Source organism: Lonchura striata, chromosome 1A (genome assembly GCF_050655825.1).
Source record: "Lonchura striata isolate lonStrDom1 chromosome 1A, ASM5065582v1, whole genome shotgun sequence".
Lineage (NCBI taxonomy): Eukaryota > Metazoa > Chordata > Aves > Passeriformes > Estrildidae > Lonchura > Lonchura striata.
In genome coordinates, this window is record NC_140741.1 from 48,231,905 (window position 1) to 48,256,740 (window position 24,836).

General features: G+C 39.8%; 1 protein-coding gene across 4 annotated transcripts in view; it reads right to left on the reverse strand.

Moving 5' to 3' along the window:
• Positions 1 to 1,170: 1,170 nt before the first annotated feature.
• Positions 1,171 to 24,836, reverse strand: part of PTPRB (protein tyrosine phosphatase receptor type B) — a 63,559-nt gene continuing 39,893 nt past the window's right edge. For 2 of the 4 annotated variants that reach the window (XM_021528961.4, XM_021528963.3), the window contains 17 exons: positions 24,012 to 24,275; positions 23,360 to 23,641; positions 21,921 to 22,199; positions 19,891 to 20,040; positions 18,439 to 18,682; positions 17,158 to 17,264; positions 16,558 to 16,657; positions 15,075 to 15,158; positions 14,954 to 14,971; positions 14,766 to 14,847; positions 14,217 to 14,307; positions 12,993 to 13,069; positions 12,050 to 12,184; positions 10,861 to 10,983; positions 10,495 to 10,658; positions 9,253 to 9,388; positions 1,171 to 6,855 (listed from right to left, as the gene is read on the reverse strand). In XM_021528961.4, coding sequence (XP_021384636.3) covers positions 6,709 to 6,855; positions 9,253 to 9,388; positions 10,495 to 10,658; positions 10,861 to 10,983; positions 12,050 to 12,184; positions 12,993 to 13,069; positions 14,217 to 14,307; positions 14,766 to 14,847; positions 14,954 to 14,971; positions 15,075 to 15,158; positions 16,558 to 16,657; positions 17,158 to 17,264; positions 18,439 to 18,682; positions 19,891 to 20,040; positions 21,921 to 22,199; positions 23,360 to 23,641; positions 24,012 to 24,275 — 2,483 coding nt within the window. In that variant the 3' untranslated portion in view covers positions 1,171 to 6,708. The remainder of the gene's footprint in view (positions 6,856 to 9,252; positions 9,389 to 10,494; positions 10,659 to 10,860; positions 10,984 to 12,049; positions 12,185 to 12,992; positions 13,070 to 14,216; positions 14,308 to 14,765; positions 14,848 to 14,953; positions 14,972 to 15,074; positions 15,159 to 16,557; positions 16,658 to 17,157; positions 17,265 to 18,438; positions 18,683 to 19,890; positions 20,041 to 21,920; positions 22,200 to 23,359; positions 23,642 to 24,011; positions 24,276 to 24,836) is intronic. The other 2 variants (XM_021528962.4, XM_085569816.1) reach the window with 2 other exon arrangements.

A 24,836-nucleotide genomic window follows, 5' to 3' on the forward strand; every position in this document is an offset into this window, starting at 1 on the left:
GATGTGCAAAGCCTTGGCTAGTAACATTGGAAATTTTCACTTGTGGCATTTGCTGACATTCCAGCACTGCTATGTCCTGCCTGCCATAAGCAGCTAAGCATCCTGCCTAAGCAGCTATTTCTAGGGCTTAATAAAGCAACTGATAGTGAAGACAAGCAGGGACAGAAAACTGAGATTAGGGTACAGGAGATGACTTTATCAGACTAAACCACCAGCTCATAGGTATGAAGCCCAGGTACAAATCAAGTGCATGTAAAAATATCAAAGTTAAAAATTAGATTCTGGGGATATTTAAACAGGAATCAACCATGCTCTTGTTGAACTAGAAGAGACTATTTAGTTTCCTTTCTGTACCTCGTCAAAACATTCTTATCTATCCTTGTCTGCAATGTTGGCCTTGCTTTTCTTGTGTGGAGATAGTAACTGTACATTATTTTATCTTTATCACTTCTCTTTTGTGTCTACATCGGTTTCACGACAGAGCAGAATTCAGAGATAAACTTTTATATCACAAAGAAAATATCTCACAACTGCCTCCGCCTTCACTACACATCCCTTCAGCAAATAGTTCACAGTACAAGTCAATAAATCATCCCTTCTTTTAAGTAAACTTGACTTAAACACTTCTGTGACCAATAAGGAGTAACTGAGACAGAGCATTAGCAGTAAACACGCTACTGCCAAGCACCCTGACCCCACAAGGATGGTTATGCTAGTGGTTAAGATCTGTGGAGAGCAGGAGGAGAAGAAATACATTTGTTAAAAAGCATGGCTCAGATCCTCGAGGGGCAGGCAGTGATGGAGCTGCAGTGTGGTGCTAATTGGTACAACTGCCTGGAAAAATGTCTCTAAAACAACAGGCACTCAAGTTCAAGACCCACTGTGGTTTCAAATATCCACTGTGTAACCAAGACAGTACCTGGCTTATTAAAGGAGGGCACAAAACCAGAGAGGAGAAGAGAACAACGGTATCTTTCCACATGGACACTAATCTGGCCAGTGGGCAAAAAGAGGCCAGAGCCTCTTTTTCCCCAACAGGCTGAGGCTTCTGATGAATTTAATGTTCTCTGAAGACTGTCTAATTTGAAATCAAACTCACTTATGACCTTTTCTCTGAGCAGCAGGACAACAAAATCCATAATGAAAAGCCAGTCAAACAGAAGACAAGAATGTGATTTTTTAAATGAATGTTTTATTCATGAAGTATTTATAAAAATGTGTAAAATACACTCAAATATTTGATTTTTTGACTGTAGCTAAAAATATAAAAATATACTTAAATGCATAAATTAAACTGACAATAGTAGCACAGTTTTGTGCTCACCCAGTGTTTGTTAGGAACACAATTATAAGTAATTATATTGCATATGAGCAAGGAATAAATACTGAAAATGTTTTTCAGACACTTTACTCCAGGCACTGGCAAAGAATTTATGGCTAGCCACATTTCAAAATGGTGGGGTTTTCTTTATAGTGTACTGTCCTGCTCTAGAACAATATATATTTAACTTCCTAATGTTACTTACAGTATTTCTCTAGCTTTCAAATAAACCAACAAAAAATTAAACTGTCATGGATATTAGACTACTGGCATTGCTGACACTTTCTGTGTCCCGATTCCACAGTTTTTTCTCAATTAGCTAGTCCCTAGTCTCCAGTATTTCCTGCTAGCCTTAAAAAAAAACAAAACAAAATCCCAGTTTGAACCAGCTGTTGATCTGTGAGGTCACTGATAACAAATCAGTTTGCTTTGCCCATAGAAGTGCTACCAACAGGTTGAGAGTTTGATTTTATCAGTGTGAGGGAGAGAGTTGAGGGCATGGGTTCTACAGAAAGTTGCCCAAGTGCCCAGCTAGGGTGAGCACTCATTTCAATTGAGAGTTATGGCATCCTGGGGTTACAGGTCCCAGAGCTCACAGCTCCAGAGCCCAGACATCTGTGACAAGGCCATGAAGGAGTGGTGGTCATTCTGTATTGCATTTTATTTACATAAACTGTACGTCTGAAGTACTGAAAGAAATCTGAATAAATGTTAGGCACCTGCCAAGGCACACCTTGGAGCTGTGGCTGTGGTAGGCTGTATCTCTGACCATCAGATGCATTTCTTGGAGAGAGATGCTGACAGAGTGATTTGATGGCTATTGTTCTCATCCCTCTAGTCCACATATTAAATTCCAGGCTGAGGAGCACAGCTAAGTGCTCATGCTCTATCTAGTGTTTAAGTTTGTGCTTTCAAAGTCAAAGTGTAAATAACCATATACAATACATAATATAAACTTAAAGCTCACACATTTTCTTTTCTCTGTTCTACAATTGGAAGGAAATTCATAGCATATTATGGCACAAAATAATATTTATGGTATTTTAGGCATTATTTATTGCTAAATAACTATAGCAGCAGAGAAAAATGTATAAAGTTGCACTTTTTGACATCTTCACAGTATGCCTATTTCTCTCACCCACTTTTCTGTTCCATTAGTAATAAAAAATATCATTTATCAACTCCAGCTATGTAAAATCTATTTTTTCCCTACAATCACTAGTGGATCTTGTAATTTTATTGCACAGATTAAAAAATACTTATTACGATTTTTTCATTATTAAATAACTTTCAATACAAAAATTTGAATTAACCTAAAAGCCCAACCCTGCAAGTGCTTCAGAAGTGGAATGGTATTTTCTTGAGGCAAGCATTCCAGTTGACTTTCATGAAAGTACTCAGGTAGCTTTGTGGACAATGCAAAAATTCAAAGGATGGGCTTCAAGTGTGCAAATCTTAGCTTATGGATCAGCAACAACATTAGCCTTGCTTTCTAACATTATTATTGGGAAACATCAAGAAAGGGAATTCTGAACATCATCAAGGACATTCAAAAGATGTCTTTTTCCTTAAGAGCTGTCTTTGTTCAGCACACAAACTCCCTCAAATGTATTCTTGTTACATTAACAATTTCCCATCAGTCCTGTCATTCAGCTTAGAGGCACAGTAAATACAACTACTTATACTGATAAGTAGGTGTTGAATATTAACAAAATGCTACATAGATACTTTTTTACTTTTTCTCATTGGATTTACACTGGTTTCATATGAGCAGAATTGGCTAGAGAGCAGAACCAGAGCAATAATGTGTGTATAGTCTCACGTGTGACCTACTTGGGCAGAAATGTAAAGCTGCTCAAGAACATTGTGCCAGAGTGTTTAAGGTCATCTGTCATGTTATGAAGTGATGAGGAGGAAGAGGCTTATGAACTGTGTCCATTATTAGCTGAAAGAAAAGATTAAACTAGCTGTCTGCTATGAGATAATTTTGGGTATGCACTATAAACTCTGTAGCTGCAGACAAGGGAGCTGAGAATGATAAAATAAACCGTAGAATGATGTGTGTCTTTCTGAAAATGAGGAACAACATGCATACAGAGCATACAATCAGACTTTTGCCCTCAGATCATATAGTATTGAGTGAGCTCCATTTCCCTCAGCATTAAAAAATGACACAGTGATATAGAGTGTGAGGTAATTTATAGGGTACACTTGGTGTGTGTTAACAGTGTAATTGTACTGCTGGTAACTAACATGGTGATCTTCGTTCCTTGGCTACCCCTGCAAAAAATAAAGGACCAAATGCAGTGCATGTAACACAACAGCAGTTTTCACAGTGCCTTAAGGGCACAAGTTATTAGCCTGATCAAGAGTTGATCTAAAGCTGCCATGCTTGTTTGTCCTTGCTTGCTAACCTAGCCATCTAGCAAAAGGAAATAGAGAAAAGAAAGCATCTAAAGAAAATGTTCACATTTTTTTGTGGTTTTGCTTAGACTTTCCTCTTTGAAAATGTCTTCCACTCCAACACTAGTTCTCTTCTTCTTCAGTTTCCATTAACGGTGGTGAATTTAAGGTTTGTGTGGTACCAACGAGCATGTGCAGGAGGGAATGAGCAGTATTTTTATTCAGAAACACCTAAAAAGAATAAACAAGTTTACATGTTCTAAGCAGCTGTAACAGCTGATTTGAAGGGTGGCTTCTGAGGCATGTGAGGGTATTTGGTCAAGAAAGGATGAGATCCCAGATGGAGTAGGAAGAGTGATTATCAGGCTGTTACCTTCTCTAGGAAAACTAGAATAACATGGATATGCACAGTCCTGCTGTGGCACTGGAGTTCCTCAGTTAGGCACTCAGGCACTCAGTTTGCTACTTACTGATTCTCAGAAGGCCTTCAGAAATATTTATCTTTCTCCAAAACAGAAGTGGAATTTAAGTACTTATCTTCAGCAATAAGCTAAGTTTTCTCTATGAAGAGTATGGGTAGATATATGAGAAAAGAACTATGAAGCCCTTCCTTCATGGTGTAGACAAACTATGTATTGTCTCTTCACTATTTATTTGAGGAGCATTTTATAAAGATAAGTAATAGCTCAACAGTGTTTAGACCCTTGAATAAGATGCCTCTATGCAGAGGAGAGAGAGGCTGCGCATAATCCACTTGGCTGGGGCTAGGCAGGATACCTGGTAAGAGCTCTTTGACTGTACTTCTTGCTATCATTCAGTTCTTTTATTCATACAAAATTAAGTTGATATGTTTTGAATTTTAAACATGTTTTCAGTAATAAGCCCCTGCCTGGGGGCATGGGGGTTGGAACTAGATGATTTTTAATGTCTCTTCCAACCCAAAACACTGGGTGATTCTATGATCAGGACAGCCCTGCCAGCCTACATTCCTTGATGAGCCTTCTTCCATTTCAACTGCCCCTGTGGTGGTGACATCAGGTAACATTCCACATGCTGGGGCCAAGCTGTCCCTTTATGAAAGCAAGTGGCATTTGAAGGATACCACCACTTGGGGCAAAGTGCAGCTTTACTCCAGGTAAGTATACTGTGGGATATATACATTTACATGTCTTTGTTTCAATGTTTGCGATCTCTCTATTTTTTTTGGCTGTCATGGTACGGCATTGTTTCTGATGAGCTATGGAAGCTGCCATACTTCACATCTTCACAGGCCTGTTAACAAAAATGTCTCAGGAGCATTTTTGAACACCTCTCTTAATTAAAATTTTACACATGTTAAAGTGCATAGACACAAGTTGTGGTCTGATTCTGCTCTCTTAAACCAGTGTAAAGAAATCATGATGCGACCTGTCTCCCCTCAAAGTATTTGGTCAGAGAAAGATTTGCTAGACTTCACCGCAGCGTGAAGTTGTTTGCTATTTTTCTACTATGTCACACTAAACTGAAACAGTTGCTTCTAGTGAGGTGAACCCTGTTTGACTCAGTTGTTAATGAGTTCTGTAAAAGGTATGCCACTGTGATATGGGTTACTCCCATTTTTGTCAGATGAAAAGCAGTAAGTTTAAAGTGTAGAGTAGCATTGTAATTCCTACACAGGACTACTGTTCCCTTGCTTAATAGTAGCTTATTTCATCTCACAAACAAAGAAATATTTTTTAAAAATGAGGTTCTCTGTATAGGACTTTTTCCGTGTCATGCCAATAGCGCCCCAAATGCAGCAGTCCTGTTAGCCATACAATTTAAAATAGTTTATGTAGAATAGTTTTTTATAAACTGTGATAAGAAAAAATAGTATTATCTGAAGCATAATATTAATATAAACAACATAGAAAAAATACATATTTACATAATGCCAAAATACAATTATATACATTAATATCTATTACATTTAAATTATATATATTTAAAAAAATTTACCAGACCAATAAATTATACAGTGTCAACCAAAAGGTCTGGCACCTTTCTGGTGCATGAAATACATACATAAAAAAACCAAAACAAGATCCCTAGTTAACAAATGTGTTCATAAAAGCAGGTATCTCTAACATTCTTAGTGTCTTGAATAAACAGCATCTGAAAGCAAGGAAAAATGAGATTAGAAAAAGTAAACCAACACAGATTCAGCAGTGCTCTGAAAGGTAGCTGTGTGGCAGCAGCACTGGCTAGTGATGGATATGACAGCTAAATTCAGATCCCACATCTGCTTTGTCTCCTCCAAGCCTGTTCTACCTGTATATGACAAATCCTACAGGCTAGATCAAGAAAATTATTCGTATTTCTTACTATATAATCCTAATTCCTAACATCCAAATTTGTAGAATTACTGAGATCCTTCTGTCTGGACCCTAAAAATTTCTACATCCCTTAAGAATCAGCTCTACAAGGCACAAGGTCACCACTGCTTACAGCTTCTCCACACTGGTCCTCTGGCCATGGGCCCAGGAAGTGAAGGGCAGTGCTGGTGCCAGGTTTGCTACTCCTGCCACTCTCATCAGCAAGGGACTGGATGTAGGCTAGGAAAAGGAGCCTACAAGAATGGGGAGTCTGGGGATAAAGAAAGAGCACAGCTTAGGGCACCTATATTTTCTAGTCAAAGCAGATAGGAAATCTTCCAAGGCTGCCTGTATTGTCAACAGCAGATGAGGGTGATGCAGACAGAAATTGAACTCCATGCATGACAGAAAAGCCCAGTAAGTGCTGTCAGTGTTCTCAGTTGCTTATGGATAGTGAGAGCATAAAGGTAAGGTGGGAGCAGGAAGTGATGTTGTAATAACTATTAATGGAGAAAATAAAGACACAACTGCAAGAATGAAAAGAGCAGAGGGAACAAATGAAGGTCCAGGAAGTAAAGAAATATCAATAGTTAAAGACAGAAAAATTCCCCCTCGATTATACTGTCAGTGAGCTACTACATTTGACACATTTTACAATTTGATAAACTTGCAGTTACCTCTGTGATACTCTGGATTCACATTTTCATATATTGGAAATAAGGGATTTTCTTGTTCACTGCGAAGTTTTCTGGCTCTTAGCACATCTCTCACACATTGATGTAGATACACATATTGACACTGCAAAAAATTTGTTTTTAAGATACTGAGGAATTTTGTAATTTAATTTTCTGTACTGCAAAAATCGTTACAAGCTAGCTCCCTCAAAAAATTAAGGGTGGTGCTAAAAATTAAAATATCATTCTAAAATCAATCTCCTTTTCACTCTAGTAATACAGTAAACTTTTGTGATCACCTCTTGTTAGAAATAACACAAGTAAAACATAAATAACACAGTATGTTTTGACAAATCATGCCATTAGTGAAAGCTTTAACAACTGTAAAGTACAATTTCACATGGTGCTGTGTTGGATAGATACTATTTCTGAATGCCTTGGTATAAAGTATATGTAGAAGAATTAATATGCACAGGGAAGCATGCAGGAAAAACAGACTATCTCCTCATTTTTCTTTTTGTTCTGAAAATAAATATTTTCCACAGAATTTTATAATAACATAAATATTTCAGACAACAGTGAGAAACCTAAATCTCAGAAAAAATCAGAAAAATCTCTGAAAAAGCTATTTTTTTCAGATCCAGCATAAGTTTTAAGATTGTTTCTGATTATATGGCAAATGACAGTCTTTTCTGAAGATTGCCTTTCATAGCATGGAGCTAAGATGACATTCACAACCAAAGTAAGGAGGGTCAGCATGTTATTGACTGCTGATTAGTCACCAAACTATCTTGACAGAATAGATTATTAAACTTTCATGCTTTGCTACTCTTTGTGTTTTGTGACATAGGTCATAATAATCTTTTGATTAGTTAACATGGTACCCAAAAGTCAGGCCAAGCATGTTTATATATCAAGGTGTACCTTTTTAACATTATCTCAAATACATAGTTTCTCCAATAAGTAGATGTATTTTCTCCCCTCATATCTTTGGCCATTGCTCTGTGTCTTTCAGTGTTCTGGCTCTGGGAAAATGAGGATATCTGCCTTTATGCACATGCAGCTGCTCTCTCTGCAGAGCAGAATCCTGCACCCCACCCACCAATACGCTGGAAAGTTGGCCAAGCATGGAGACTTTCTTTGGCACAGACATTTTCAACTGGAATGGTTACAGCTGCTGTAGCGTACTGTCTTTTGAGCTGATGCACAGTTTTCCCTTGCCTGTCTTCACTTCCAATCCCTTGCCTTAAACAATGTTGAGCCAAGTCTGAAGCAGAGGCATTGTTTTATTGCTGCTGTTTTTCTGTGACTGAATAATGTCACAGAAAATATTGTCACAGTATGATGGTACTCTGTGGCCTTTGACTTTTGTGTGGATCTGGCTGCCTTTTAGACATCATGTCAAGCTCAAAGCATGCCAAAGTAAGGTTTTGTACCACACAACTTTACTTGTTCCTAAGTCAAATTTAGGCTCTTGAGGTAGTTGCCTCTTTTTTCCAGATAGGGAAAAAGAGCCATCCTCCTGAGATGTCTGTCTGCCTTTGCAGACTATGGATGATGGGAATGTAGGTGAAAATGCAAAGACTAGGCTGGGAACCTGTCTCCCCTCCAACAGAAGGTCTTCTGTGATTAAAATATTTCCAGGAGCCCCTTAGTTTTGTGTTCCCAGCTGGGCCTCTCTTTATACCCATATTAGACTTTTACATCTATCAGAAAACGCTGTCACTGACATATTGGTTTCCAAATTGCAGCAAAGAGCTCCATTAGTATCAAGCTACAGGCAGATGCATCAAACTTGTTCTCATTCTTCCATTAATGGTTCACAGGGAAAATGTACAGAGTAACTCCACAAAACTTTATTAAATCAGCTCCTAAATATTTACCTCCTATCAGTATAACATTATTTTCTTACCATTTAAAAGCACGGAAAGAAATATAAAATTTTTATTTTACAAATGTACTTGCTTTTCCATAGCATGTTAGAAGAATGCCAATCAACTTTCCAAAATCATTGTAATGAAAATGACAGAGCAGCTCAATAAAACATAAACTGCAAAGGCACAAGGTCACAGTGGCCAGAGTTTTAAAATCACATACATCTAATTTTCTGTCCTGCATTCCTCTTTCCCATTATGTCAACCTATCTGTCTGGTTTAGGCTTGTCTTCCAAACCCATCCCTGAAGGACTTACCTTCACTTAAAGCTCATTTACTGGGCTCTGCAGTGAAGCAACTGTGAGCCGTTCTGTGCCTGATGCATAATGCTGCTGGGATGATTATAGGCCAGGGCACAAAAAGAGGAGAAATCTACAGGAAGCATAACTGCAACTTGCTATGGTTTGGACCTTTCTAAGAGAGCCAATGGAAAAAATCCTGAACTGGAAGTTCTCACAGAGCTAAAATACATCTAGCTCATATTTCACAGTGGAGTAAGTGCAAAGTGCTTTGAGAGCCTTTAAGATAAGACTGATTATTACATACTGTAGCTGTTGTTGCTGCATAGCAGGCTATCCAAACCTTACCTCTGTCTGAACCATGTGAATGCGGTGAAGCCTTAGATCATGGACTGCTGCATAAATGTCAACAGTGTCCTTCGAATCCAGCTGTTGCAGGATTCGGTCCAGTGCAATGAATGTGCCAGTCCTGCCAACACCAGCACTGGAAAAAAAAACAACCCAAGAGATTTAAAAGCATATGAATCAAAACATTCACTATCTTCATGTGATACTTCACTATCTTCATGTGTAAATTTCAGATCTCCAGGGTGAGAAGCAAATTGTTCAAATGGCACCTTTGGGCCTTTATAATACTTTATAATAGAATTTATTTAGGAAGGAGGAAAGAATAGTAATGGTAGAGGGATCTCTGCTACTTCCTGCTTTGCTTTCTGCTTTGGATTAACCCAGTCATTGAGATACATTGAAAGACTGCATCTGACTCTAACTTTGAAACCTCTTCTCTCCAGAGATGCAGCTGTGGGACACAGGAGACATCTGACATGCTGCAGCACATGCTGTACAGGCAGACACAGGCAGAGTCATGTAAGACACAAGCCTCAGCCCATATAATGGTGGAGGTGTCAGATACTACATTCAGGTACTTCCAGTGAACATATGGGTTTATCAGAATACACAGTACCGACTGCACTCTTTCCCTCTCTGTAGCCCTATACTCTGCTGTAACTGGCCAGTGGATAAGACAACAGGCAGTTCAATTTTATCATTTTTTATGCAGGTGTAGGGTTGGACGACAGAACTGATGGAAAACTGCAGCCCTGTGACTGCCAAAGATGGAAAAAGCAGAAGAGCATGAAAAGGAAGTAAGAAAAGGGAGTCTCAGTCAGAATGAGGGAAGGATGGATCCATCAGCTAGTCTCAACATCCACATATAGTCAGATTCACCCGTGTCTTACCTCTGAAATGCCCCTTTGTGATTCAAATGTTGGGCCACAACAGCAGCACATGGGCATTTAAGAATGCAAATGTTAATGAGCAGTGGTAGCTGCTGACACTTTCGTGCTCTGCAGTGGTACCAAAGAGACACAGTGGCTCCCTAAGAATAATTTTCAAGCCATCTCCAGGGTGAAGTTGTGGGTGAATGCATGTGCCTTAGCACTACTGCTCTGATGTATCTGGAAACTTAAGACCATCAACTATCTCCCTGAAACTGTGGCTGCCCATAATCTAACAGTGATGAAGATTTGGGATCTTCCCAAGGGCAAGCACGAAGGCTCTGTGTCACTGACCTTTTGCTGCTGCACATACCTGCAGTGTACAATACTTGGTCCTGTATCTGGGGTCCTGTTGATATAATCTCTTACAGTTCTGACAAACTGGATCAGGGACTGGGTGGTCTCTGGCACACCATGATCTGGCCATACAGTGTAGTGGAAGTGACGAATGAGCCTCGTTGAGTCAAGCTGCTCTTCCTGTTGGGATTCAAAAGTATGGGTCATCAGGACAAAAGAGAAAGGGACACATAGAACAGGTACCTTCAGAGAAAATGCTATAACTTCGACCAGCAGGGAGTCAGGCATGATGCAACTGTAGTACAGCAAAAAAAACCTTCCTAACTTAGCCTTGCAAGTGTTTTAAGCCAATTAATCAGGAAATAAAAAAATGCAAACATACACTGCAGATTTTAAACTCTCGTATTGTCCACTCTGGGAGCACTGATTCAGACAGCATCTCAACAATCAGGTCTCCATAGTACAAGGAATCCTGGTCATGGGGCCAGTACTGATCACACTTTACCTACAGGGACACAAGGAAAGACAGATTTAGTGGTCAAAACAGCTACAAACAATGCCACCATCCTGCACTGGCAGAAGCAGGTTTCAGACCTCTTGTGCCTGAGGATGAAGGAAGAAAGGCAGCAGCTGAATTCAGAGAGAGATGCCACTCTCTGCCATATCAACAAACAGGGTCTGGCATGGGAATGGGTTAGCATAGGGATGGGAAGTGGAAGTTCCCATAATTCATTTGTGATGGGGGGAATGGGAAGCACTTCACTGATACCTTCTTATAGGGCATATCTTCTGTGCCAACTCTTCTCAAATCTCTGCTGGAATGAGAGCTGTGCCTCCAGTGCCCCTTGCTCACCTCTTGCTGAGACATTGCAGTAGGGTCCCACTTGGAACCAATGAGATGCAGAAGGATACAGATCCTATCCTGTGTCAGCTTTCACCCTCTCCTCAGGAAAAAATGGTAAGCTGAGAGGAAGTGACCCTGTATGAGCCACTAGAGGATCACTACTTCAAGTTTGTTTAATCTTCTTACAGATCTAGTTGCTGTCTTATGAAGGGACAGGACATGGTCATACCTGGGGAGGTATGCTACACCTGCACTTAGGAAGAGTGTAAGTGCATGAGTGGTCTCTTTGCTAACTACATCACGGCTTATATATCAGAGATAATTTGGTTTATTTACTGATCAACATTTGCTCTCCAGAGCTTATATTTAAAGTAGAAGTTGATCAGACTTGATGTGATAAACAGGCAGTTTTTTTTGGTGGATGTCCTTCTGCGTGCTGAAGAGAATTGTCTAATGAACAAAGTCCTGGATTAGAGACAAGAATCACTCTGTTCCTAATTCTAGCCTTGACATGCTGCATGAGGATACACAGCCTGTGTATCCTCACTTCACAGCCTTAATCTATCTCCAGTCTTTATATTATACCTTTTCCTTCATGCTGTGTATCTCCATGACTGGGCTCTTTTTGGCTTTAGTGTGATGAAAGTAAGAAGCAAGTAAGTTTTAACAGATGTTAAAATAGACATTTGACAGACATTAAAACAGACAAAGAAGAGTCACCACTTACCCGGCCCTTCTCAACACACTGGGTTACCATGACAATATTGTGAACGTTTTGCTCCCATGCCATCTTCCAGAACTCATCTTTGGTTCCAGGTAAAGGGCCCTGAGTTGCTATGTATTCCCTGCGGAAATTATTGCCCTGCAAATAAAAGAACTCTATTAGTTTCCAAAAAGGCAGAAAAAAAATCTTCTAACAACTGAAAAAGCCTTGGGGTTGCAGACAGGGCACTGCAGCAACCCTTGCTGGGACAATAGTTTTGAAAGCTAAATTGTTACCTTAGACCTGAAAGCAAATTACTGATTGGAACAGAGAGAAGGAAGAGAATGTGGCAGTTTACCTAAATACTGCTCCTTTTGTGACAGTCAAAGCTTTCCATTGTTCTTTTACGTTCAGCATATTCTCAAGCAATTTTAAAACTGCTAGGGGTTTTCATTTTATTTATCATTTTTAATAAACTAGCTGAGTTCTGGCTTGAAATCTGTATTGCTAAAGCCACTGCTATTATCGATCATAACTCTTTGGCAAAAGGGCATTATTTTAATTTCAGCCAGTTTTATCACCCCGCAAGGTGCCAATGCTGTCAGGATGAGCTACAGCTCCACAGTGAGGATGCCACCTGCAATGATAGCTACAGTTGTTGTGGACACTGTATAAAATCAGAGACCTTTAAAAATATGTCCTTGGCCAATTAGACTTGCTATCATACATAACTACAGCAATGCAAGAAGGAGTCCTTAAGTGCTGGGTAAATCACTCACAGTTAACTTAATGGTAGTCAGACAGAGTCTTTCAGCACACCCACAAAATGAGTTCTTAGTTTTTTAGCTCAAGTGAATCAAGGAAGGGGGAAGGGAGCCTTGACCATCCAGCTTTATATTCAGTTTTAGATGAAGGAAAAATTATGACTGGAAGGAGGACTGTAAAACACCACCTTTGAGTCACTTACTGGTATGTAGCTTGCATTAATGTAGTCTGAGCAAGGGTCATCATCCACATTGGAAAGCTTCACTCTTGATGTATCATCTAGCAAGAAATTGATTACAAGAGGCTTAGGGCTAGGTCTTTATTTTCAGTCCCTCTCAGCACTTACAGAAATGCGTTTGTGAAAGGACTGCCAGCACTATTACAAGATTTTATATGAAGAGTTAATTTATAAGGAGTAACTGCTGGTTTTATTGCCTCTTTAATCTGTGAGTCCTATGGAGTGTTCCAGGGTCTAGGAGACAGATGGGAAAGAAGGATGCAGTAAATATACTGAATTTCCTCTGCTGAGCTGTGTAGGATTTGTTATGACAACAAAAGGGCCAAAACAGCATCCTCCTTTGATCCTAACAGCAGTATGCTGTACTGGAAAGCAGAGCCCATCTCTGCCCTTGAAAGAACAGTTGCACTTCAGTGATATTATGAACTAATGCTGAGCAGGCCAAACATCTTCTGTAGGTGAAGGGCCCGCTGTATAGAAACACAGAGTGCCTGAGCTGCCAGGACAGTGATTTGTGAGATAATGCCATGTTGGATCTCAGTCAGGTGTCATTGCTGGCATGAGCAGCCAGGACACAGGAGAGGATGGGCTGCCAGCACATGCCACATGCATTAGTGGGGATGTGGAGCAGTGAGTTATGTGGTATTCCTTATCAATGTTCTACCTCCAAAATGACAGGAAGGAGATTAAAGGGGGAATCTCAATGAGAGACAGGTCTTGCCTGAGAAGAACAGGGTTAACTTGACACATGTGTCTTACCATACAGAATCACACAAGCTCAACATTGTATAGTAGGTTTGATGTGTACTCTGAAGAACAAAGATTTGGCAAGGTTGTCAAAGAGCACTGAATGGATGATACCATGTATGTAAAAAACTCTACTGTTATTTCTACTATCCTTGTTATCAGCAGTGACTGAATGCCCCTAATAGCTGGAGCTTTTTCTCCCTGGACTGAATGCTAGTCATTACACCTCTAGTGTGAAATTAAATTACTGGGCTGTGTGAAGCCATTCAGGGCCATGCATCATCTACCTTCTAGCACAAGAACCTGAGCTGGCAGAGATATTTCATCTAGGACGGACAGGAGGGAAGGGATTGGCTGCACTCTTTTCCACTAGGCTTGATGAAAGCAAAGTGAAAAATAGCTGGTGTGATGCAATATTACACAACCAAAGCTAAAACTCACAGGGCAATATATTATTGTATCGATTTTTCCCCCTGTTCTCTGGCAGAAGTGCTATGTCACATGTCTGGTTTCGACCCACATCTTTCAAGTCCTGCAAAAAAGGAATAGGAATAAAATGTGAGGTTAAAATAATTAAAGGACAAAACAACACAAAGGGAAATAGTGCCCATCAGCTCTCAAAGGCCATGGACAAAAAACAGGTACTTCTTTATAAAAAAATCAAACTGAAATTACATAAGTAATCATACTGTTCTAAAGCAAGTGCATGGCTGTCAGGTACCTTCCATACTTTATCACACAGATGTGCCATACAAACAAATGCTCCTAATCTCAGCCAGACATGTATCAGGCAGAGGCTGCCAAACAGAAGATGCCAAATGAAGAGCTGGTTTCTAAACAAAGACAAGTGGAGTTCAAATTAAATGCTCCACCTTTTTGGATTTGTGAGAATAAGACAAACAAATGCAGGCCTTTCTAATACATTAACCAGTTGACTCAGTCAGCCCACCCCTTCACAAGGCAAGTCCTTTGCCTAGGTTAGGATCCCACCTCATACTCCTTGGACAGAAGGTAGTTGGAGTCTGCTTGAAGTTTGGTGAAGTGTGCTTCAAAGTGGCTGACTTTGATCGGACTGAAATATTCAATAGGAGGAAGAAAATCACAGGATGAATCACGGTCATAATTTATCCAGTTGGTTACTAAGAAGTTTTTTTAGGTATTAATTTTTTCTTTTTTACCTGGAAGTTTTCCGGTACCTGGAAATTATTTCAAAAGAAAAATAAACACTTCATCAGTAAGTGATCAGATGGGTCTGTTGTACCATAATGCTATGTTAAAAAATCAAACTTTTTACATTACCCTTTCTGCCCCAAGTTCAAATGGACTGACAGTGGCCTGTCTCGGCGAATGTTCAGCCTTGCTGTAGGTCTCTCATGGCCATTGCTGGAACAAAAAGGAAGGTATTCTGTTATATCATTAAGTTTTGAAAATGGTAAGAGTTGGCACTAAGTTATACTTTCTTAAATTTATTTCTCACAGTTTTGCTGTATTTTAGCTTGGCAATAGTGATGTGGGGTGCATGCATGGCACAGGTAGTAAGACATTTTTCTTGTTCTGAAACACACGCAGCCTGATCCATCACTAAGGAGGGTGGCCTGTGCTAAGACGGACCCTAAATCTATTGATTTTCTACATGCAGAGGAACACAGAGATAGATTTTCAGAGCTGTAAAATGTCTACAGCTTCCAGCACATTCACTCTGCAGACCAGGCCTGTAGCAGATGACCACATTCATGGCAGGAATAAGTGGCATAACCACAGCAGGCTTTGGGAAAGCCACAGAAGTGGTACTTACTCCACACAGCTAGTGTTGCCTTTCATCTTTTTACTGCCATCTCCTCCTTAAAGACATCTCTCTTAGAGAACACTTTTTCTTTATGTCTGATGTGGGAAAACCATACCAGTATGACTGTCATCCTTCTGGGTGTATAACTTACAACGAGAAACCATATTCTATAATGAAGTTTATACATTTTGTCTAAAAGCTGTGACTAGTCAGAAAACAGGGTTTTTTCAATCTGAAATTCTGGCATATGAAAAGCAAATTCAAAAACATATCAGCTTAATTGTATCAGTAAAAGATCTGAATTTCAGACTTGCAGTGTTTCTCATGCACTGGAAATGTTGAGGTTTTTTTTCTAATTTCAGAAACTACAAAGAATTTCACATCTCTCAGTCATGCAAAATAGTTTAAGTGGATAAAGATCTTTTCAGTTGATATACTGTTTAATTTTTGAAAAAGATGCAAGTTCACTATTTAAGATTCATCTGTAATGTGAAATATACAACTATAACTGACAAAAAATCAGAAGCAAAGTTTGAGCTAATCTTTTGGACAGTGAGGTAATGCTACATCTCAGTATTTTTGAATTGAAATGATAAAGTCTAAATGATCAGCTTCCCATATACAATGCAGATGCAATTAATCTGAAACACTTCATTTTTTGATAAAAGACATTTTTTTCCCAGAAGATAAAAGTTTGAATGATAAACCATTTGTTATTCAGAACTATTCAGATTTCTACTGCAAACTAAAAGTTACAAGGATACTCTATGACATAATTTTGACCCCATTTGAATTAAGTATATATTGATTTCTTAATATGCAAGACATTAGTTTTATACTTAGTGTGTACAATATTTGGGGAAACATATATTTTATCTGTTGAACAATTCAGTGCATCCATCCAATTTTTAGCTATGCCTAATCAATTTTATTACTTAAATGAATATGATTTGACATGCCTTCAATAACAGAGACTGACAAAAGGAGTCAGCTTACCCAACTTTTTGTCTGCAGACAAATAAAGCAGTAACAGCCACCAACATCACAATCAGAAACAAGCCAGCACTCACACCTTCAATAACTCCAAAGAGAGGCTCTAAAAACAAAACAGTGTATTTATATATCTTGAGGAAAGAATCAAAAGAATCAGAGAATCAATAACTTTCAGGGATTATGTTATTATCAGCTGAAGAAAATGGCAATACAAGGAAATGTAAGGCATTAAAACACTTAGCTAAAACCTGGCCTTGATCTTCTGTCCTCATTTTTTCAAACCATTAAAATTTTTCACCCTCAACCACAGTAAAAGAAAGTAAAAACATCATATGGGAGTGGTTCTCTTGCTTTTAGAAGCTTTCTTGGTGGTAGCCTCACTAAGCATTTTTCCTGTTCTCTACTTTCAGCAGCTCTGTCAAACAGTCCTCTGAATTTTCCAGTAAAGGTAGATAAGCCAAGTCAGCTTCCTCTCAGAGCAGCCCTCAGGAAATCCACAACAAGTTTTGTTCCACTCCTTACAAATAGCTCTAGATGCCAGAATATTCTTAGGCACAATATATAATCACACGACACAGTCACTGACAACAGCCTGCAACTAACCTGCCTCTGTAGTGATCGGTAAGGAGAAGAAGGTGTCTGCAAAGAGCGGTTTAGGGAGTTCCTTTGGGTCTTCACTGAAAAGCTGAGTAAAAGCTCGTATGCTGATTCTAAAAAATACAGTAAAAAAAATGGCTCTTCAAATGTTCAGAACCAACAGCAGAAAAGTAAAAACTCATTTGCCCCTTTGAGACAACAAAAACCTTTCTACTGACCACAGATAATTCTTAGACACCTGAGTTAATCGATCTTCTACTTAATTAATAATACTCATCCCTGAGTTAGATACAGGGGAGCCCAGCTAGTGCAGGTGGAGGGCTCTGAGGTACCCTGGCAGAGGTAACAGATGGGGCTGTGGCTGCTGGCACACACAGCCTGACCGTGTCTAAAGGCAGGACTAGCAGAAGCTGCACAGGAGAGAGGACTCAGAAATGCTTCTCAGAGGGGACAATGCTTCTCTTCATTTGGCAGGGCACGACTGTGATAATGGATAAATGTTATCGCCCTCTTTGTTCTCCTGGTAACGTGGGTATTTTCCAGACTGTTGTTTTGGGAAATGTGCCCTAATGAGAACAGTAGTAGCCTATAGTAGGCTAGCACTGTTTTATTGATGACGAAGAAGCTGAGAAGCACAATGGGCGCTCCTTGGCATGTGCCTTCTGTTCATGTGGCTTTTCAGTGAGCAGCTTGCAGATCTCTTGGGACAGTATTTGCCTGTGGGAGGGGGTGTCACTGAACCATACTGGAGCTCATGTTTGGTCTCACAGCCAGTGTAACTGCAGAGGCTGGTCTTGGCAACCATCCTCTTCTATACCCTACAGATAACCTGGACCTAGCTCTGGAGCCTGAAAATGGTGCTACAGGATAAAATGGTCTCCAGGTTTTTCTAGCTCGTTCCAAAAGAACAAGTGGGGTAATTCTGCCAGACTGAGTGAAGCATGCTTGTCTTCTTCTGTTAAGTACTCTTCTAACTTAGCCAATCATCTTCAGTCTTTCCAAAGAAATGTTGAGCAGTGATAGGAGAGCTTCCCATCAAGTTGAGGTAAATAAATAAACCTATTCACTGCACAGAGTTTTGTTCATAATTAAGCATATCATTCCCATGTTAGTGAATGACTGGTTCTTACCTATGGAACAGGGGTATGGATGAAGCTTTTATAAATTTGCAGTGAAACACAAAGAACATTATACAGTGCAGTTACTAATCTATTGATGCTCAAGTGGATCAGGCACCCAGATGACACCAATAATGCGACAGAACACAACTACCAGTATAAGTCTAACCTATACGCAGTTCGAGGCTTTAGAGGTCCATCGCAGAATTTCTGGTGATCTGGATCACACTTTCCTCCCAGATTTTCCATTTCTCCTCCAAGCTTAATGTCAAAGCTTTTATAGTCACTGTCAGGGTTTTCAGCACAGCTACTGGCAAAATAATTTGTCTGGTAGATGCGTATAGAGTCATTGTGTTTGTACTCCAGGTAGGAAGGTAATGGGTGCTGCTCATCAGGCTTTGGTCCTTCACTACCTATGTCATGTGCAGAGAAAGACAGACGGTTTAGATGCCACAGCAATTAATGTGATGAGGTTTACAGGCTCAAGCTCTTGACAGACATGTTCTTATCCAACTTTCTATTACATGGAGGCTACCTCATGAATACAAAGCTACAATGGTTAGGGTACCTTGTTTCTCATACCAACTTTTCCATTATTTTTTAGGCAGATTTCCTCACAAGTCCTCAGTGCAGCTTCTGCTGCAATAGGCATGCACACATCAAATGTGATGACATTTTTTCCTGTGCTGTTGGTGGGAGTTTTTGTGATCCAGACCCCTGGATCCTACCACTAGCTATATCAAAAAGCAAGTAAAGAACCCCCATAAACTGACAATTCTACTGTATATAGAGAAAAACGACAGGAAATTACAGGGGCCCCTGAATGTAAATTCACAATATTGGAAGAGACTCAGCTAGGAAACGCTATGGCAATGAGTAGTGTCTTTCTCAAGGAGCTTTATAGTTTGCCCAAACATCACAAAGCAGACAGGGGAAATATTATCTGTTTTTTTTTCTAAGGGCTGATGGACAGAGAGATTAAGAAACTTTCAAAAAGGTCACAAAATATATCCTGGTATGCCAGTGAATGAAGCCACTTCTAAAAACACAAACTATAAATTCTTGAGACATGTATCTTATTTGCCAGACACGTCTCAACAACAGGTCAGCTGCAGAAAGGGAGCATGTCCATGCATGTCACAAGGACTATTTCTGTTCTGTTTCATAGTACTGCATGCAAAGTCATTTTCTTCAGTTAGCAAACATCACCTGGCAGACCTGTGGCTTCTCAGCATGGCTGAGACTTTCCAAAGTGGTTGCCTTTTAGTGTTTCCACCTAACATTTAAACTACCTTTAGAAATCTGTGCACAGCGAGGCACAGGTCTCTGTTCACTGGCACTGGCAATCAACATAAGCCTTCGACTACAAAAATTGTCTGAACATACATGACAGTGTAATCTAGAGTACTGCTTCTGTCTGAGCTCTGTAGTTGCTACAGACTCTATGAGAATAGGACTCCCTACATCCTCCAGCTAGGGAGGAAGTAGGGATCCAAAACCTGTGCGACACTCAGCCATTAGACGAGGAGGAACTCTTTGCTGTGCAGTGATAAGGGATGTACTTCCCCATGTAAATTTTATTGGCTACATAGAGAGAATAGCATTAAATCATGACACTTACCATCAGCCTCCCTCACAACCACGGTAAAATACTTCACAGCTCCATTAGTATCACTAAACCAGCTGCAGTTAAAAGTAAAGTTGATGGAGGATTTGGTAATCAGCACCTCTTTTTTGTTCACTCGTACATCTGGAGGTGGCTGAGGAGGACCTGAGTAATTAAACAAATAGAAAATAAATACAAAATAAAGAAAAAACACCTATGTATTTGCTGTGAGCTAGAAATAATAAGGAAAATGCAATTTGTAATAAATCTCAGTTGCCTGGACCCAAGTCTCTGATTCCATTCTCTTTGCAATCAAAAAAGTGTCTTCACCTCGCACAGTGAAACTGCCAGAACATGAAACAAGCCAGCAGTGTGTTCACCATAATAAGAATGACACCTCCTCAGTATGAATTCCTGCAGAAGCCCACATGGAAATGCATTAAAGTCATGTCAAGCCTATGAAAATAGAAACTGTAGCTGCTGAAAACAACACAGGTTTAAGCCAAGTATGTGAAGGCCACTTAACACCCTCACTACAGAAGTTACCTATCTTAAGCATCTATATTTCTGCTTTCTTTTCCAGAGGAACAGCCAAGGTTAGCAGACAAGCACTCAACTACAGAGTACCATTTTCTAGACTGACTGCAAAATTTCCATAGAAACATCCTTTGTATGATACAAAACCATACCTTGAACAGTGACACAGTAGAAGTAAACTGGAAAGTGAAGTACACAGGTAAGAAAGTGCAGCAAAAGTGGGGATTTTAAGGATCTACATTGCAGATTCTTTTAAAAATCTGTAGTACTGAAACTATATTGCACATACAGGAAACATAAAAACCGTAAGCAGGTGGCTAAATTTCAAAAGCTTTTAGAATGCCAAAAGAACCAAAAATTCATACATTTATATGATTTTTAGCTTGACCTCTTACATCTACAAAGTCTAGCTGCAATTTTTTGTGTTCCCTTGAGGTGGGGCATCCAGTGTTAAACAGGGAGAGCAGCAGTGTCCAAAACAAGTAAGTGACAATAAACAAACATTAACATAAACCGAGTAAGAATAAACATGATCAGCAAACCTTCAAACAGGACTCAGTCTCACTTCTTGTGACATGAATAACTAGGTCTTACATCTGGATTTGTAGTGTCCTTTGTGATAGATGAAAGAGATTAAAAGGCAACTGATGGGCAAAGGAGAAGGTAGTTTGGTGACTGAACTCTAGCTTAGCTCAATAGCTCCCAACGCAAGCATAATTTTTATGATCTAGCATTTCACACAAACATGGCTTTTAATAAGCAGCTACAGAAGCATCCCTGAATATAGGACTCCTGGCCATCCTCTAATTTTTCAGTTTACCCCTGGAACAGTGCAGGCCTCTGTATTGTGCTGTGTCACTGAATCCTGAGGTAGTGCAAAATCTGGGGCACCTCTAGGGTCAGCAATGGCAGGCTATTGACTGCAGTGATGCCTGGCAGTGCAGAGATACCAGCAGATGCTACTGATACACTCCAGTCAGAGAAACTGAAAAATTTGTTTCAAAGCACATGCTATAGAAATCTGGATCCTCCCTCAGGTAAAAGTCCTACAGGTGATTCGGTCAGGTAGCACCTCAGAAGAGTCTATAGACACTAAAAGAGAATGCAGTACTATAATCCAATATCCTTACTGATGGATATTTGTGCTGAGGATGGCTACCACCAATGAGGGGAAACAACCAGATACAGAAAGCCAAGCAGTGAGCATGAAGACAACTGAGGAAGACAAGGCATGTGATGATGAGGACAAAGTATTTATGTTTCTCAGCCTATATTTCATGAATGAGCCAAATAATTGGGTCTGGCAATGTAATGAGAGGCAATGTAGTTAAAATCCTGCATTGTCTGTCACAATGGGGACAAAAGGATGGCTTCAAAGTCTACTTTGGCCACCACTCCATACATTGGCAATTGTGGAGTTCAGAATTCCTTTTACTGTCTAAGCAACATGAGCAATTGCTTATTGCTGCTCAATGCCTGTCTTCAGGGCAACTCTGAATTCCACTTACGATCAATCATTGTGATGGTGCTGTCTTCAACCACTTCACTTGTCATGTCTGCAGAATGCACCTTGATGGATACCAGATATCGCTTGTGGGGAACAAGGGTCATAATATTAAGTAGAGATTTGTCTTTTTCTATCCTTTTAGAAAATTCCACTTCACGGGTGTCCATCTTCTTGCACTCAACGCTATACCCATCAAAGTCAGAATCGGGAGGAGTCCAGGAACACGCGATGGCAGTAGAGGTCTGGGGCCGACAGTGAAGGCTTTGTATCTTGTCTGGCTCTAGAGAAATGTTTAGAAGTTGAAACTCAGTGGGAAAAGGGACAGGTGTCATACACTCTCTGCTCCCACTACAGCTCCTAGATTCTACATCAACCATCAGATTAGAGCGGAGGCTGGGAGTCAGAATTCCCAGTTATCCTGCAAATGTGTACTGCCTGATTATTATGTAAGGCTGTCTAACTCATTTTAGCCATCTGAAATCAGATCTAGTGACTTCCGCCCCATCAGCATTGTGAAGCTCCAGTAATTAATTGTGAAAAGAAGGAAAAAACTCCTAATTGATGAAGTCTTAACATGAACAGCAATACCACAAAGAAATGGATTTCTAGAAAGTTGTTACAACTTATTTGAGGGCTCCATGTGGTCGCTTCTATCAGTCAGTACTGATATTGTCATCTCAGGATTGGTTTCCTGGGCAGCATGCGATGTGTCCATATTACTAAAACATAGCATAGAAATATGCTTCTTCCATGTAATACGGGAGCACCTTTTATATTATACAACATGTAACAAAGACAGGATTTCACTCTCAGATGGCAGGCATCTACAATTAAGTGATTAAATACAGGTGAAATTTTAATTTTTATGCTCTATTAAAGAGTACATAGCTTACTAAACATAGATGTCAATTTAGAGTTGAATCCCATCCAAATGACATGAGGATTTGCCACAACTCAGTTATCATGTCACTTTTTCAATTCAGCCTGTTACTGAAGTTACTAGAGACAGCTAGAGATGAAACAGATCCACAGATAAGGGCAGAAATGCAGAGCAGTGAAACACTGATTCCAGTTCCAAATCTAGTACAGCACAGTTTCTTTCATCCTTCCTGTCTTATCATTCAGAAACATGATTATTTCAATATACTACCATCAAAGAAGTTTGGATATTCAGCCTTATCTTACCCCTGAAACTGATTCATTCAGGCTCTGCAACCAAACAGCTTGACTCTGGATGTGAAGATTATAAATGTATGTCCATTATCAGTCTTTAAACAGCTGACCTTGCACACAGCAAGGGCTTAGAATCTAGCTGAATTCATCATTGTCATTCACAAATTTATTAATAGAAATTACTGATTGCATAAGGAATTGGTAATATTTTACAGATTTGCATCTTCTTCAGCTGAGTGCTAGGGTGCAACAGAAATTTTTACTTACTTGTTCTCACACTTGCAGACTGTGACTGACTGTATGTCTTCCAGCTGTCGCCACTGACAGTTCTGACACTGAACTCATAGAGTCTCCCTGGTCGCAGGCCATAGATGATGCGTACTTTAGATCTGCTGCTGCTGTAGGGATTGAATACTGTGAGGGGATCCTTTGGAAGCCACTGCACCTCAAAATCATCATAGTCTGTCCAGTCTGGAGGACCCAGCCAAGTGATTGATAAAGAAGTGTTTGCAACATCAGTAAATGACACAGTGTTAGGAGGGCTGGGTGCTATGCAGAAAGTGGGGAAAAAAGGAGAGAAAAAAAAATTCTTACCAAATTTTTACAGAAGACAAATAAAATGAAACATGGATAATTTTCTTCATGCATCACAAAGTAGTTTGCATTATCTTGTATACACAGCCAGTTAATGCACCTTTGCTGATGATGGTGACTTTCACAGTTGTAACATATTCCTGAGCCTTTGAAAGAAAAACAGTGCTGACTGCTTTTCTTTCATATTCCATTGTTTTAATGCACTTAAGATTATCTTTCATCTTTATACCTTCAATGACTCTTACAATAAATCCTCCCTTAAAACAAGTCTGTTACATAGTTGTGAACTAATTAATTCAAACAGATGGGACAAAAAATCCCATACCTGTTCTTCCTTCAGCATTTGCTGTGTTGGTCAGGTCACCACTGTGAGTCACAACAACTAAAGTATACTTTCTGCCAGGAATGAGCCCCTGGAAATGCCACTCTTCCAGGTCTTTCCTTTGCTCAGTTTCTTTCTGTGTCCCATTTGGGTTGTAAAGATTCAGCTCATAGAAGTCAACATCTCCTGCTGCTGGACCCCAAGTGAACCACAGACTGTCCGTCATGTTTCGGTTGGATGCCTTGAGACCAACAACTGGGGCTGGTACTGAAAAAAGGAGGAATGAATATTACTTTATGTAGAACATCCTTTGGGTGAGAAGAAGCAAAAAGGTCAAGCAGACCTTGTACTTGTCCTGTAATGATAGTCATTTTATAAACTAGACAGCCACCACAGCTGGCTGAAAAGCAGAAAGCATATCTCAGTAGCTTCCTTTATTATTCTGAACTGCCACTGTTACCAAAAGAGGTTGCAATGTTTATAATTGATAGTTTTGCAAATGTTAAACAGCTTTTTTCTAGTCAGTTTTTGGAAACCCATTTCTGAGGTAGCTGAAAAAGTGCACCACTGTGCAGATGTAATCCCACAGATGGGATCCTATATGGTGCCACAGGGGAATAAAGAAAGTTTTCACAGTGTCAGAGCTGCTGGAGCTTCTTAGAAAACTCTGCTTCCCACATGTGGCTGAACAAACACAGAGCTGCAGCCATAGCTTCCCATGGGAAACAAGTTTTATTTCACTGGTAGACTGCCTATCCCATTATCCCTACTTGCTTTGCTTTTCTGCTTTTTCCACTCAGGCCAATATTGCTTTTAGAACAGGAGACA